Below are 16,013 nucleotides of genomic sequence, written 5' to 3'. Positions count from 1 at the left end.
CATATCTTATTTGGTGCCTAGATTGATTTGTGCTGAACCTAACATTCGCATGACGTTTGTTCCCTTCCCCATGCCATTTGAAGCTTTAGTAAGTTATTATGTGTTTTTCCGCTTAGATTGATATTGCTCCTGGCTACATGTTGATTTATCTTTATTTATTGCATGTTGAATCTTGTTTTGTTGAGCATATTTAAATCCCAACCTAATCTCAAGACCCCCTTAAGTTTGTCTTACCTTAATTGAGTCACTCTTGTAGGGACCCTAGTTTTCTAGGAAATCCCCTACATCATCTTGGTATCAGAGCATGGTTTTGTCTAGGTTTAGGGTAATTAGGTACTGTTGTCCCTTGTTTATATGTCTTACCTTTCGAGGTTTAGTCTCCATCACCATCTGTCCGTAGTCGAGTCTGAGCTAAGAGAGCGATACCATAGATTAGAGGACACCCTTTTCTTTCTTAAGTTGGCGGGACTAAATAGCATTGGACGCTATTCCCTCCAAAAGCACATACTTGAGAGGGAGATTTTTGACCTCAAGATTGAAAGGGGTAACTACTTGTCTCAATTGGAGATTCTGAGTAGACCTTGAGTCTTTGGTGGCAACCATACCTTGGCTTCCCATCTCCTTATGTCCACTCGTAGTGGTAGAGCATACTAGGATATGTCTGACCCTCCTAGCACCTCCACCTAATCTGAGCAACTGGCTGAATTCATGAAAGACGTCCAAGCCATACAAGAAACACAAACTGCCCATCTTCAAGCCCTTACCAATAAGTTGGCTGCCCTCGAGACGAGTGCCCAAAACCCTGATGGACGGCAAGGCCGTAACATAACTGGCACTGAACCTAGGGGTAGAGGCTCTAACCCGGAGGAAGAAAATGAGAATAACCAGACTGATGGTTATGACTAGATAGGGGATAACTTCCAAGGCCTAGGGCGTGGTAGGGATTGGGGTAGGGGTCGAGGCCCACCGCCAAGACGCCAAACCCAATATGGAGATGATGAGGGTTATGAGCATCCTGATAGGGGCTTTGATGTCAGACGGATGATTAAGGTAGATCCCCCTACCTACGATGGTCAGATTGATGCTAGGATCCTTTTGGATTGGATCAAGCAGATGGATAGGTACTTCAATTTCTACAATATCCCAGAGGAAGTCCGCTACCGATTTGCTAAGTTCAAGTTTATTGGAGCTGCCCAGGACTTCTGGACAGACCTAGAGTCCCAGGAGGACCACCTAGGACTTGAGCTAATCACCACCTGGGTAGAAATGCAAGAGCGGCTCAAGAGAGAATTTTTGCCTATCACTTATAGGCTCCAGTTATTGAATGAAATGAATACCCTGAAGCAAGAAAAGTTGACTGTGACTGAATATATGAGCAAGTTCAATGAATTGAAAATTAGAAGCCGTATTCGGGAGGATGTTGAGCAGACACTATCCAGATTCCTTACTGGACTCAACTCTGAAATTCAGTCTCGTATGGCACCCCACCTGGAGCGAGACGTTCCACAAGCCTTCAGGATAGCCCATGAGGTGGAATCCTGCATGAGAACTTATTCTCAGAGGAAGAGCTTCCAAGCTGGGAAGTCCCAATTTAGAAAACCACCCCAAGGCTCAACTGAATTTCCAAAACCCCCTGCTGCACCATAGCGTCAATTTGACAATAAGGGTATGACAACAAGGGTAAAAGGATTTTAGGAGAAGCACCCAAGAGTAGTGGGCAACAACAGTGCTTCAAGTGTCACGGGTTTGGTCACTTCTCCAGAGGGTGTCCCAATAGGAATCTTTATGTCGGAGAGCAGACCCCTGAAGAAGGTGACTAAAAGGGTTTTCAAGACCATGAGTATGAGGACCATAGGCCAGATGAGACCATATCTGATGACCACACTGAGGAGGCCGGTGACCTCAAGCTTGGCATTGTGCGTTGCATGGTCTCACAACCTAGGAGTAGCGATGATTGGCGACGAACTAATATTTTCATCACTTACACATGTCATCAGGGCAAGAACTATCGCGTCGCCACAGACAGCGGGAGTTGCATGAATGTGGTAGCCAAGAGCATTGTTGCTTGAATGGGCCTCAAACCTGAACCCCACCCCAAGCCTTACAAGGTTGCCTGGGTTGATCAGTCCACCATTCCCGTTAATCTGAGGTGTTTAGTTCCCCTACACTTTGCAGGATATGAGGATCGAGTGGTGTGATGTCCTAGAGATGGATGTTGCCCACATCATCCTAGGTAGACCTTGGTTATATGATCGGGATGCCACTAACACCTATGTCTTTAGGTTCAAAGGGAAGAAGATTAGATTGACCCCCAGTGCCCCTAGGGAAGTTAGAGTTCCAAAACACAAGGGAAGTACATCCAAACAGACCCCCACCAAAACACTCAACATTTTAAATCAACAACAATTTGAAGGAGAGTGTCAAGAGTCAGGAGTGATTTATGCTCTAGTTGCCGTACAGAGTAATACCGATAGGTCACACTTATTCACTGAGGCTCCTAGAGATTGTTGAGGAAATTTGAGAGGTTATTCCCTGAGGAACTACCTGATGAGTTACCGCCTATGCGTGACATCCAGCACGCTATTGACTTAGTTTCAGGATCCTCTCTCCTGAACTTACCCCATTACCGAATGAATCCCAAAGAACACGCCGAACTCAACGGAAAGTGGATGAACCGCTACAGAAGGGATTCATTAGGGAAAGCCTTAGCCCGTGTGCTGTACCTGCCTTGCTCACGCCAAAGAAAGATGGCACCTGGCGTATATGTGTCGATAGTAGGGCCATCAATAAGATCACCATCAAGTATAGGTTCCCTATCCCTAGGCTTGATGACACATTGGATATGATGGCCAACTCTTCAATCTTTTCGAAGATTGATCTCAAGAGCGAGTACCACCAAATTAGGGTTAGGCTTGGAGATAAGTGGAAGACAGCCTTCAAGACGAAAGATGGCCTCTTTGAGTGGTTAGTCATGCCTTTTGGCTTGTCAAATGCACCTAGCACCTTCATGAGGTTAATGAATCAAGTGTTTCAACCATTCATTGGCAAGTTCCTAGTGGTTTACTTTGATGACATCCTCATCTATATTAAGACCCCGTCTTCCCACTTGGATCACTTATAGAAGGTTTTTCATGTGCTCTTACAAGAGAAACTCTATGTCAACCTCAAGAAATGCACCTTCATGAGTGATCAAGTCATCTTCTTAGGATTTGTTGTGTCAACTCAGGGAGTATCTGCTGACCCTGAGAAAGTGAGAGCGATTGTAGAGTGGCCTGAGCCAACTAATGTCCATGAGGTAAGAAGCTTTCATGGCTTAGCCACTTTCTACAGGAGATTCATTCACCGATTTAGTTCCATTATGTCTCCTATCACCGATTGCATGAAAAAGGAGTTTCAATGGACTAAGAGTGCTACGAAGGCCTTTAATGAGATTAAAAAGCTTATGACTGAAGCTCCAGTCCTGCGTCTACCAGATTTCTCTAAGGCCTTCGAAGTGAATTGCGATGCATCTAGTATTGGGATAGGTGGTGTCCTAGGACTAGAGGGCCAGCCTATTGCCTATTTTAGTGAGAAGCTTAATGAAGCTAGGCAACGATATTCCACATACGACAAGGAATTCTATGCGGTTGTCCAATCACTGCGCTATTGGCGACATTACCTTTTACCGCAAGAATTCGTGTTATTCTCTGACCATCAGGCTCTGAGATACCTGAGTGCCCAAAAGAAACTTAATCAGAGACATGCCAAGTGGGTTGAGTTTCTCCAAGAGTACACTTTTGTACTCAAGCACAGACCTGGTGTCGAGAATAATGCTGCAGATGCACTGATCCGGGTAAACATGTTCCTTAGTCGCACCAATGCTAGGAGTCGGGCTATTGTGCTACTCCAGGCAATGAGTGTAGAGGTTGTAGGGTTCGAGCGAGTTAAGGACCAATACCCCACTTGTCCTAATTTTAGTGAGCCGTTCACTTGAGTGAAGGCAACCCGGTCAACCGCTCGGACTACCTACTTAGGGAGGGATTCCTTTGTAAAGGAAGCAAGTTGTGCATTCCCAGGACTTCACTCCGAGATTTCCTGATCTGGGAATTGCATGCTGGGGGAGCCGCTGGCCATTTCGGTCGAGATAAGACCATCACCCTTGTTGAGGACCGATTCTTTTGGCCAGGATTGAAGAGGGATGTTGCTAGAGTTGTGAGTCAGTGTAGGACATGCCAAACCGCCAAACAACAAAAGCAAAACACGGGTTTGTACACTCCCCTGCCAGTTCCCTATTCTCCTTGGCAGGACCTTAGCATGGACTTCGTGCTTGGCCTACCAAGAACTTCTCGAGGCCATGATTCTGTTTATGTGGTTGTGGACCGCTTCTCGAAGATGGCCCATTTCATCCCATGCTCTAAGACCTCCGATGCATCCGTAGTAGCCAGAATTTTCTTTAATGAGGTTGTTAAGTACCATGGGTTGCCCCTCACCATAGTGTCCGATAGGGATGTTAAGTTCACCAGTCATTTTTGGAGGACCCTATGGCGGATGATGGGGCACAAAGCTCCGTTACTCCTCCGCTTTCCACCCTTAGACCGATGGCCAGACTGAGGTTGTCAATAGGACTTAGGGAATTTATTGCGTTGCCTCATAGGAGAACACCTTCCCAGTTGGGATCGAGTCCTTAGCGAGGCTGAGTTTGCATATAATAGTTCTAAGAACCGTACCACTGGTCTGTCCCCCTTTGAGATCTGTTCAGGATACCAGCCCCGGGCACCTATAGACCTTATCCCAGTCATGTCTAGTTCCAGGACCTCCCAATCAGCCGAATCTTTTGCTCAGCATATACATGATTTGAATGCAGGTGTAAGAAGACAGATAGCACTGAGTAATGAGCAATACAAATTGAAGGCAGATGTGCACAGAAGGCTACAAGAGTTTCAAGAGAGCGATATGGTAATGGTAAGAATCAAGCCGCAACGCTTTGTTAGGAGAAAAGCGAGCAAGTTGCATGCTCGAAGCAAAGGTCCGTTCAAGGTACTCAAGAAGATAGGTGCCAATGCGTATGTTCTTGATCTCCCAGCTAGTATGGAAGATCAATAATATTTTCAATGTTGAAGACCTAGTCCCATACCATGGTACCTCTACCTTTACCCCTTTCTATCCTGATGACCTTGAGGATTTCCCCTTCACCATTAATGAGACTACTGAACCAACCCAACCACTTCCCCCCACCTCATTACCACCTGTGCCTAAGGTCACGAGAAGAACTGAAGAAGTTGAGGAAATCCTTGATGAGAGGATTGTGTCCAGACACTGGAGGTTCTAGAGAGTTCTTGGTCAAGTGGCGTGGACGTCCAAAATTGATAACACCTGGATCACATTGCAAGAAATCCAACAACTCAACCCAGACCTGCTTGAATATTACATGAGCTTTAATTCACTGGAGGTAAATTCTTCCAAGCCGGGGAGAGTTGATGGAGACATCTAGAAGAAGAAGAAACAGCCATCTTTGTGGCTAGAAGAATAGAAAGAAGAGGAAGAAAGAAGAAGTAGAAAAATGAGGAAGAAAAGGAGGCTCGATCCAGCCTTCCCAACACTAAATCGAATCTCTCTCTTTCCAGATCTCAGCAAATCTTGTAGGCCCCATTAGTTGTTAGTTTAGTAGTTTATTTTTAGAATGTTCTTTTCCTTGTTAGTCTTTTAATTAATTAGGAAACTACTTTACTAGTTGTTAGTTTTTAGAAGTCTTTATTTACTTTCCAATTGTTTTTTTTTATTTTTAGTAACTAAGTTTATCATTTTTGTAATGGCCTAGGCCACGATGGAATCAGTGAAAGATTATTGAAAGCAGCCTATGAGCAAACCTCCCCACCCCCTCTCACGATTCTCTCCCTCTCGTTAATCCCTCTCTTTTCCCTCTCTCGGTTCCTCTTTCTCGCCTCCTTTCTTTTTCTCGGTTACTTCCCCTCTCCCTCTTTCTCTCAGCTGTCTTAATATTGCAGCCTCTCTATTTTTTTTTTTCTGGTATTATTGTTGAAGACAGGTGCTCTTCCCTCAAGCAGCCAAGGATCGATCAAAGTACCATTGTCTTCCTGCACTACTGTTAGGGATACTGCTGCCTCTTCTTCAAGCAATCGACGACTGCCTGCTGCACTTTATTTTCTGTAATATTGTCAATATATGCTGTCCTCCCTTCAAGCAAACAAGAGCTGCAACAATTCCGGATGTTTTCTTCTACAACACCCAATCTGGACAGCAATCCTCAATCTCGGTAGACTTTGATTTCTTCTTCTCTTCTCTGTTTGGACAGTGGACAGGTAGGTAATTAAACTAAACTCCCCACCCCCATTAATCCCCTGTTATATGTTTGCAGTCCATTATCATTGAAACCAGCCCTTGCCCCTTCGTTTATGCCTATTTTAGCTACTGTTTTAAGACGTTTCTTCACTGTTATATCTCCAAAACCCTTGCTGATTTTCTATTTTAGTTGGCTGCTAGAGGACATTGATTGTTTGCATATCTTATTTGGTGCCTAGATTGATTTGTGCTGAACCTAACATTCGCATGACGTTTGTTCCCTTCCCCATGTCCCCACTTGAAGCTTTAGTAAGTTATTATGTGTTTTTTCGCTTAGATTGATATTGCTCCTGGCTACATGTTGATTTATCTTTATTTATTGCATGTTGAATCTTGTTTTGTTGAGCATATCTAAATCCCAACCTATGCTCAAGACCCCCTTAAGTTTGTCTTACCTTAATTGAGTCACTCTTGTAGGGACCCTAGTTTTCTAGGAAATCCCCTACTTCACATACCTACTTTCATCTTCCTTAGGGCTTCCTTAACCTAGTCTGCTCCCTAGCAAACTTCCGACCAATAAAAATGGCATTGAACTCAGCATTGAAAATTTTCATAATATCTAAAAAATGAGCAAAACAGCCCCTTGCCGTTTCAAGGTAGTCGCAGAACATTCCACCTGCACTTTTTTTTTTTTGGATGAATAATTCCACCCGCACTTGACAAACATGGATTAATTGAGCACCCATCAATGTTAAGCTTGAACCAACCTGGATCAGGTTTGAGCCACTTCATTTCCATGATGGGAGAAGGAATGAAAGCTGATTAAATAGAGATATTCAGCATTCAGGAAAAAAGAAGATCCTCCAAAGATTTAGAATGACAAGGCATCAGCACAACAGCCTTCCTGAGATAAAAAAGAACTGCTTCCAAAAAGAATTAGAAGGCTTGCCCTTCCCTATGTACCTCCTACTATTTCGTTCATACCATACATGCATTAGGATAAGGATCAAACCAGCAAGCCAAACAGTCTTTAAAGGAACCATATTTGCTTTCCTTTCCACCATTTAAACATATTATTTACAGAACTTGGATTCGCCAAGCAAGGTTAAAGAAATGAAGAAAGCCTATCCAAATCTTCCTATGCCATACAATCTCAAACAGAAATATGATGGAAGGCCACATTGATGCCTGAAATGATTTATGTATTTGGTCAGTTCTTGTATGAATGGTTTTTGTGTTACTGTTCACCACTGACAATGGAATTGTTGTGCAGGCACTTGTCGTGTTTTCAGTTTCCATACATGCTTATGCCTATGAGAAAAGTGAGATGGAAGAGCTGTCAATGGTTGCACTCTCTGGTTGTATCTGGCTACAGGCTTTTGTTATGACACTGGAGACCAAGTAAGCACAAGATACCAATTATGATTGTAAACCAAATATTTAAATGATCATTTCTTTCAGAGGACAGTTCCATGCACTTTTTCAGCTTCATATCCAGAACTGAATCTATCAAACTTGCAGTTCCTTCACAGTCCTGCAGCATCTTGCAATTTGGGGGAATTTGGCTGCCTTTTATGTTGTTAACTTGATTGTCAGCGCCCTGCCATCATCAGGGATGTACACGATCATGTTCCGACTATGCAGACAACCATCTTATTGGATAACTATGTTTGTAAGTTTCTTTAGTTGAACCATCGCACTCTTTATATTGCTTCTCATTATGGTGGTTAGTTGTTCATATTGAACTCTGTATACTAATAGCGCCTTCTTTTTTTTTTGTAACAGTTGACTGTGGCAGTAGGGATGGGCCCTTTGCTAGCTCTAAAATACTTCCGATATACCTACAGACCAAGTGCAATCAATATACTTCAGCTGGCAGAACATATGGGAGGGCCCATTTTGTCTCTGGGAAATATGGACCCCCAGCCTAGGTCTCTGGACGAAGATGTTGCACCTTTGCCTATCAATCAACCCAAAAATTGCAGCCCTCTTTATGAACCTTTACTTTCTGATTCACCAACTGCTACCAGAAGATCAACTCCATTTGAGTTCTTCCTGCCATCATCCAGATTGTCATCTTCAGCCTATACAAGAAATTCTAAGAATAATTTTATGAAAGTTGTTAAACAGCTACAGCAAAATCATGTATAGTACCAATACCTTTGGTTGCCCAATGGTCAGAATCTTCAGATGACAATCAAGGATCATAAGCTTGGTAATCAAAGATCAAGTAAATGTACTGCAAAGGCCTACGACATAATCATGTATATATTTTTGAGTTATAAAAGCCTTCTCAGTTTTTCAGCAGAAAGCTAATCATCACAATTTTTACCTTATACTACATGCATGAGAGAAACCCAGAATCAAGTGATAACAGTGCGTCATTGATTAAACTGCTTCAAGTAATGTTCTGACATGGGACTTAAGACCTTGTAAGCATAAACTGTAACAGGTTGATGCTAAACCCAAGCTCCGGATTTTAGGCAAGAGCTTGTACACTGTTTCCAGGTTTTACCTTATACTACATGCAATTGGTGAGTGGCTCGAGTTATCTGTTGGTTCCATGCTTTGCTATTCTCAGTTTTCTTCTCCATCTCATTTTTAATCAAGGGTTTGTGCAATTAAGAATTCTTTGGGGTTTACCAGATCTGTCGAGGTTGCCGATGCCATCTTTGATGGGGCTTGGTCTCCTTTAACCTCCCACCTTCCCCTTGCTCTTATCTGGTCCTACCACCCCCATCCCCACCCCTTCTCCTGTTCTCCTTGACAGTGAAGATAAGATTTCCTAGCTCCCTTCCTCTTCCGGTCTCTTCACCTCTCCCTCTGCATGGAATCATGTATGATTTTCCGACCCTCTTGTATAAAGAGAAACCCAATGCACGAGGCTCCCGTTACTGCAAGGTTTGGGAGGGGCAAGTTGTACGCAGCCTTACCCCCTGCTTCGCAGAAGAGGCTGTTTCCAGGTTTTGAACCTGTGACTAACATGTTGCAATAGTGCAACTTAACCGTTGTGCCACAGGCTTCGCGGAAGAGGATGTTTCCCGACCCTCTTGTAACTTGGTGCAAATTCACTTGATTTAAAAGGCCACATCCCTTGTTTTCACTGCTTGGCATGCCCTCTCTGGTTGCCTTCTCATCCAAGACTTTCTCATCTACTGCCACATTCCTATCCCCTCCTCCTGCAAACTTTATTGGAATGGAACGGAATTTCTTGCCCTTCTCTTCCACCAGTTGGTAAAAAAGTCCTTAGCCATTGCTGGCTATCCAAAAGGAGACTTTTTCCTTTTAGTAGAGAATGGATCTAGGTGTATATGACTTCTGCTGGCTCCACCATACGGGACACTGCAGAGAAACATGCTTTTTGTGCTACCATCAACCATCTTTAGATGGAGCGCAATCTTTGTAGACGGACTTTCAATTCCCGCTCTTGTGATAAGATTTCGAATGTCATATACTTGATGTTTTCACCTAACTTGGTTGCCTCAAGCATGGCTATATTAGAGATTCCCCTAGGAATAGACATATTGCTATTGCTTGGGGCCTCCTTGTTTCTATTTTAGATCCCCCCTCCCCCTTGATGGTCGTATCTCGATTGTTTAGCTTGTTTGCTTGTTTTTTTGCCCCCTCCCCCTCTTGTTCCTTCTAGGGGCTTGTCCCTAGCGGCTTGATGCCTTCGCCCTCCCCTCCTTCTCCCTTTGTATATGCCTCCCATTGTGTAATTTAAGTGTTTATTCGTCCAAAAAAAAAAAAAAGTTGAAGGGGGCAGTGTTTGATGTGGCATAAGTATTTGCAACAAAGGCCACTGATTGTGCATGATCAATATGATACAGATTGGAGAAATTAAAAGAGGTCGATCCAAAGGTGACATATGAAGAAGTGGTGAGTACGAATTTTTCATTGTATTATGATGAAAAAATAGGGAAAAGGCTTTGAGTAGCCATGGGAGGTATAAAATAACTTCACTACCCTCCTATATATGAAACTATTAACCCTGTCCCCCCAAAAGGTAGAATGTTCTTGAGTTGATATTTACGAGCAATTCAATTTATGCCAAATAATGATTACAAAAGTTTCTTTTTTAGGTTTGAAAATTTTCATTTATTTTTCCCTTCGATTTCCGTTGTAAGTTGCAACCAAGCAGAGCCAAAGGGAAGAAAATAATACCACTTTTTGCGATCTTGTGGGCCGCGCATCTCATTTTCTGGAAAGAGACATAATTAGAAGTTTTTGAGGAATTGCATGAGTGGGTAAAGTCATGAAACGGTACAACACTTTGTGGAGTGATTTTGTTAATTTTTTCTTCGTTTGAGGAAAAACTTCGAGAGTGGAATTGTGTTTGGCATTTAGGGTGCAAATTTTTTATCCTAAAGGTAAAAATGTAAGTGTTCAAGATCTAATGATGATGATGTATCAGAGGGCTTCAAGTATTTTGGCGGTTCTTCCATGACTTGCTATTGCATTTCCAGTCTCCTAAGGACCTTACTGATAAAATAAGGACCATTTTAGTGATGAGTGGGATATGATGAGGGTAGAAGCGTGAGTTGTAGTTGTAACCATTCTAACTACTAGAATCGTGGAGTATCGAGTACCTATAGTTGTAATCGTATAGGAGAAGTAAAGGGAGAGGGTTATGTAATGACTAGAGCCTATTTATTAGTATTTGGGAACGAGAAGATTAGATTGGATTTCCTACTATTTTTCCTTGAGAGATGAGGATAGGACAGCTCCTAATTACACCAAACCCTTCCTGAAATCTCTCTTTATTATCTTCTTATCTTCCACATAATAGTTATGTTGGGAACATACCCACACGCCTAAATTGGTTTTGATGATAACAAACAAATAGTAGTTTTAACAACAATTGTTTAGTGATGCTGAGTGTAAGGAGACATCTTGAAGGTAAGCTTGCATGTCAAACCCCAAGAATTCAAGCTTCAAGAAGACATGACATGAAGCTCAAGACAAAGAACTGCCAACAAGAAGAAAAGAAGATGAAGTGCTAAGGAGTAAAAGATTCAAGTGAAGAAGAAGACCTCTAGGATAGATAATTTCTTCTCTATTGTAATTATATCTTCCATATGTATACGCGCACTCACTTCATGCTGTTGCATTGCATCCATACTATAATGACCCTAGGGTGCACTGCGACCAAGTGTGAAGAGCTTCTAGGTGGTTAGGAACATATTATGAAAAATATGTTCTACTGAATTTCTGTAGAAACCACTTTGACCTGACTCAAAGGCATTTTGGGTAACCTAAAATTAGGTACTAGGAAATGGACTCTCAAGAAAATTATAGGAAATCGAGTTTTGGTTCCAACGCAACTAGAGTCAAGTCAATCTAAAGTCAGACCAGGAAGTTATGGCGAAAATACTAACAACTGGTTAGTATGATAGAACCTTGTCAAAACATGTTCTGGCCGAGCCTATGAGCGATCAACCGGCTGGAGGCCCCGATCGACCGGTACCTGTCTGGATGATGCATCTGATTGACTGGTGCCAATCCGACTGTGGTAGAACTGGCTCCAATGGCTAGTTTTTTATCCAACGACTCTTGGCAGTCGATCGACTATCGATAGATCGGTGATCCCAAAATATAACCGTGTGATTGAGATTTTTTGCCTAAATTTATCCCTTAATCTCACATATAAATACCATTAATGATTTTAATTAAATAACAATTAATTTTAAGCAATAGATCATACTTTTGAGAGCATTCAAAGTCAAAAAGCATTCTACTTACTACTTGAGCTTGTGTTCATCATTCCACCATAGTAAAACTCAAAGTCATTATCAAAGTCTTCCATCTTTTCATTGGTCAAGTCAAGGCTTAGTGAAGACTTAAAAAATGTGCAATTATCATATCATCATTTCAGGTATCATTTTCCCTACACCACCAGAGATAAAACTCTATTATTCCACTTCTCTGAATTTTTATTTTTTACATTAAGTCTAGATTGTACTTAGGCTTGTGTAAGGATCCTCTTATATTTAAAAGTTGTAAGACCCTCTCTACCTTGGAAGAGATTGTAAGGTGTCTCTCTACCTGAAAAGGTTAGTGTACGGATTCTCTTATTCTTGAAAAATTGTGTAAAGGTTTTCCTCCCTACCTACTGTATTGAAAGAGAAGAGCTAGTGGAATACCTTATAATAGGATCTTGTAGGGAGTGGATTAGACTCGGATTTAGTCAAACCACTATAAATCTTGGTATTGTGTGATTATAATCTTTTTATTCATTCCGCAATTATTATTTTGCAATCACACATGGGATAGTAATTGAAAATATTTAAATTTCACTAGCATAACCTATTCACCCCCTCCAGGTTAATTCAAGTTAGATATGGGCAATGAGTGCATATACCAGCCTAGTATCAAAGCTGAGGCATAGATGAGAGGGTGGACAAATTAGAGGATGAAGTGGAGTCTCTCACTGAAAGTCAACAACTAATCATGAACAAGCTAAATGAGACGTTTGAATTGCTTACATAGTGCACAACGGATCTAGAATGTGTAGAGGAGACCTCTATGACTCCACCTCCAACTCGTGAGGATCGACTTGCTAATACCATGGATAGCCGATATAATGAGTCTTCTCATTCCTTCACTCCAAAACTTGTAAAGCTGGACTTCCCATGCTTTAATGGCGAGGAAGATACAACAATCTAGTTGTGATTTTAACATGGTCCTTTGTTACTACGACTTTTAAATACCGTATACATAAAATTGCACATGAGAAACCGTAATTATAGGACATTTATAGCTGTAGTTCTTAAACCACAACTAAATTTCCGTAGCTACAAGTATCTTTTGTTGTAGGCGCTAGATATATCATGTCGAGCAATTTTTTCAGTTCCATCAAACTCCGAAAGTAGAATTCACTTGCTTCATTTCATTTGGAAGGAGATTTCCCAACTCTGATATCAGCTTTTTCGACAAGAAGGGGGAGATATGACTTGGTAGCACTTTTGTGATGGACTTCAAATGAGGTACGGACAACTTATTTTCAAAATTTTTTTGGTGAATTGGGAGAATAGTAGCAAATTGGATTTGTTCGCTATTACCAAACACAATTCAAGAGGTTGTTGTCTAAGGTGGGACTGCTACCACCAAGTCGCCAAGTGAGTTGTTTCGTCAACGAGTTAAAATACAACATTAAGGTGGGACGTTTTGGTAGGGTGACCTCCAACCCTATCTGTTACTATTAGGTTAGCCCACCTATATGAAGCTCACAATTTCTCTCAATGACAAAGTGCTCTAGCATTAGATGTTGAAGGGATACTTAGGACGAATAAGGAGATAATCTCCAATGGTTCCTCTCTTCCAGTTTGATGTGTGTCACTTGCAGAATGCAAAAGAGACACTCGAAATGTTTGTGTTATAACTGCAACGAGATAGTTTTCCCTAGACAATGTAAGAAGCTATTTTTACTTGAGGCCTATGATGAAGAAAGAATGACTCATAAAGAAGTTAAGTTGGAAGACTTAGAGTCCAAAACAAAGCCCTTTCCAAATTAGGGTCTTGAGGACAAGCTCATTCCTTAAGGGCCGGGAGGGACCTATTACATGCATCTTGCTTGCATGCATGGATACTTACCGTCATAGTAGTGATGGGTGGGTTATAAATATTGATGTGTGGGATATTGTAAGGGTAGAAGAGGCGGTTAGTATTTATAACTTTTCTAACTACTAGAATCATGGAGTAATGGATAACTATAGTTGTAATCATATACAAGAAGTAGAGGGAGTGGGTTATGTAACGGCTAGAGCCTATTTATTGGTATTTGGGAATGAGAAAAAAAGGTATGATACCAAAAAAAAAAAAAATACCATGGCCGCAGATGTGGATCAAAATTGAGTGAAAAATTGGAAGACTGACTATTTGTCTTGATTCACTCTAACCTTACAGCTGGAAAAGCCATCTTCTAAAGAAAAATAGGAGCTATCAAGTTTCATGGTGACATTTGAATCTCATATGTGCCCATGTTCCGATCGGGATTACTACTTTCACCAAACTCATCAAATGTGTTACTATATTCAACAAAGTGATTAAAGAGCAACAAGCCGCCTTCTCATTTCCACTTGTTGATTTCATTTATATGCAGTCGAAAACCTCTGATTCAGGTCCTTGCTTTAAATGTAGTTTTTTGACAGTTAGTCCAGGAAGAGTTTTTTGAGATCTCATCGGCAGGTCAATTTCTCTGGTACTCTTCATGGCAAGGACTCTCGACCGGAAATGAGTCGAACCTTTCTTTCCAAATCCCTTCGATCATAAAAGCATCATTACGGAATATCTGTTCCAAACATTGGAAACGGGTTTGAAAGATGGCTGAGAAGCCGGTGAAAGGTAGCAATTATCCTTTAGAGTTTTGGATGATTAGGGGTTACCCGATGGGTCCATACTTGAGAGGGTTCTAATCAAACGCCTATATAAGGGAACATATTAAACTTAAGGAACTCTAGTGGATTCCTGATGAGTTTACCTTTGATGGAAAGGTTAGAAGGGATTTCCTATTATTTCTCCTTGAGAGACAAGGATAGGCGACCTCCAAATTATACCAAACCTTTCCTAAAATCTCTGTGTGTTATCTTTTTGTCTTCTAGACATTAGGAAAACATGGATAGAGTATGCATGTCCCACTTCAATTATAAGATTTGGGAAATAAAGTGGCTAGGGTTCAAAGGGTAGTGGATCGCCCCTCAACCTTTGGAATTGGTTTTCTATTTTACTTTCTGTTTTGTTTATCCTAAAGGTCATATCTTTTCCTTATCTCTTAATTTTAATTTTGGTATTTTAGTAAGCTTGCTATTCTATTGGAATATTATGGGTTTTAATTCCCCTATTTCTAAGAGTATGTTATGCTCTCATGCTGTCTTTCTAAACCATATGTTGTCTTCCACTTGGAAACTAAGTGTCAAGTTTTAAACTTGAAATGCTTACTAAAGGTATCCCCTTCAATATTGTTAAATTTATACCCAGTTCTATGAAGCTTCTTATGTTCATATATTAAAGTCATTTTGGAAGGAACTGAATCTCTTCAAACTTACCATAATTATTCCATTCATTATTATTAGGCACCTATTAATTACGTTTCTATTGTTCTGTGTCTAAAAAAGCAGAAACGATTTTTCATGTTTTTGGGAACAGAAACGGATTTTTTAGTGTTTGATAAACTTGTTTTTTGGATTGTCCGCACTGAGATCTACAACACCAACAATAGCATCAAGGACTTTCTTCAAGGATTTTTTGGTGTTTGATAATCGAGTTGCCTTTTGATCGATTTTTTATCGGGTCTTTCCCCAATATTTTGGCTTCAATTTGTTTCTTAAAACAGCAAAACAAGTATAACATGTTTCCTAATTCAAGTTTCTTGTATCATAAATTGTCATAAATTTCTATTTACGTTTCTAAATACGGGTGGAACAAAACAGATTTATCAAACGCTTTTAAGGCCGTCTTTCCGTTTTTTGGCATAGTAAAACACAGAAACACGTTTCTAGAAATGATATCAAATAGTGTCTTAGTCACTTTAACTTGGTCTTGATGACCTACCCTTTATTAGTTCTTGTTTTACATGGTCCAAAAACAACCCCCGCCCCAGTTAGTTAGGGAAGTGTAGGATCAAGTTATGGCTTTCCCGGAGAGGTTCTTACTTTTCCCTTATGCATTTATCAAGATTGTTGTTCTTTGGGATCTGATCACAATCCTATCATTCTTAATACCGACCCTGTTAAGGA

General features: G+C 41.0%; 1 protein-coding gene across 1 annotated transcript in view; it reads left to right on the top strand.

The window, feature by feature from the left end:
* The window catches only part of LOC122070223 (phospholipid-transporting ATPase 2-like), a 123,328-nt gene extending 114,738 nt beyond the window's left edge, over positions 1-8,590 (top strand). The window contains 3 exon segments of the mRNA XM_042634349.1: positions 7,553-7,680; positions 7,801-7,951; positions 8,065-8,590. Of these exon segments, the coding sequence (XP_042490283.1) occupies positions 7,553-7,680; positions 7,801-7,951; positions 8,065-8,430 (645 nt within the window). The 3' untranslated portion in view covers positions 8,431-8,590.
* Positions 8,591-16,013: the final 7,423 nt, after the last annotated feature.

This window comes from Macadamia integrifolia, unplaced genomic scaffold (assembly GCF_013358625.1).
Source record: "Macadamia integrifolia cultivar HAES 741 unplaced genomic scaffold, SCU_Mint_v3 scaffold86, whole genome shotgun sequence".
Taxonomy (NCBI): Eukaryota; Viridiplantae; Streptophyta; class Magnoliopsida; order Proteales; family Proteaceae; genus Macadamia; species Macadamia integrifolia.
This window is presented reverse-complemented; position numbering and strand designations above follow the sequence as displayed.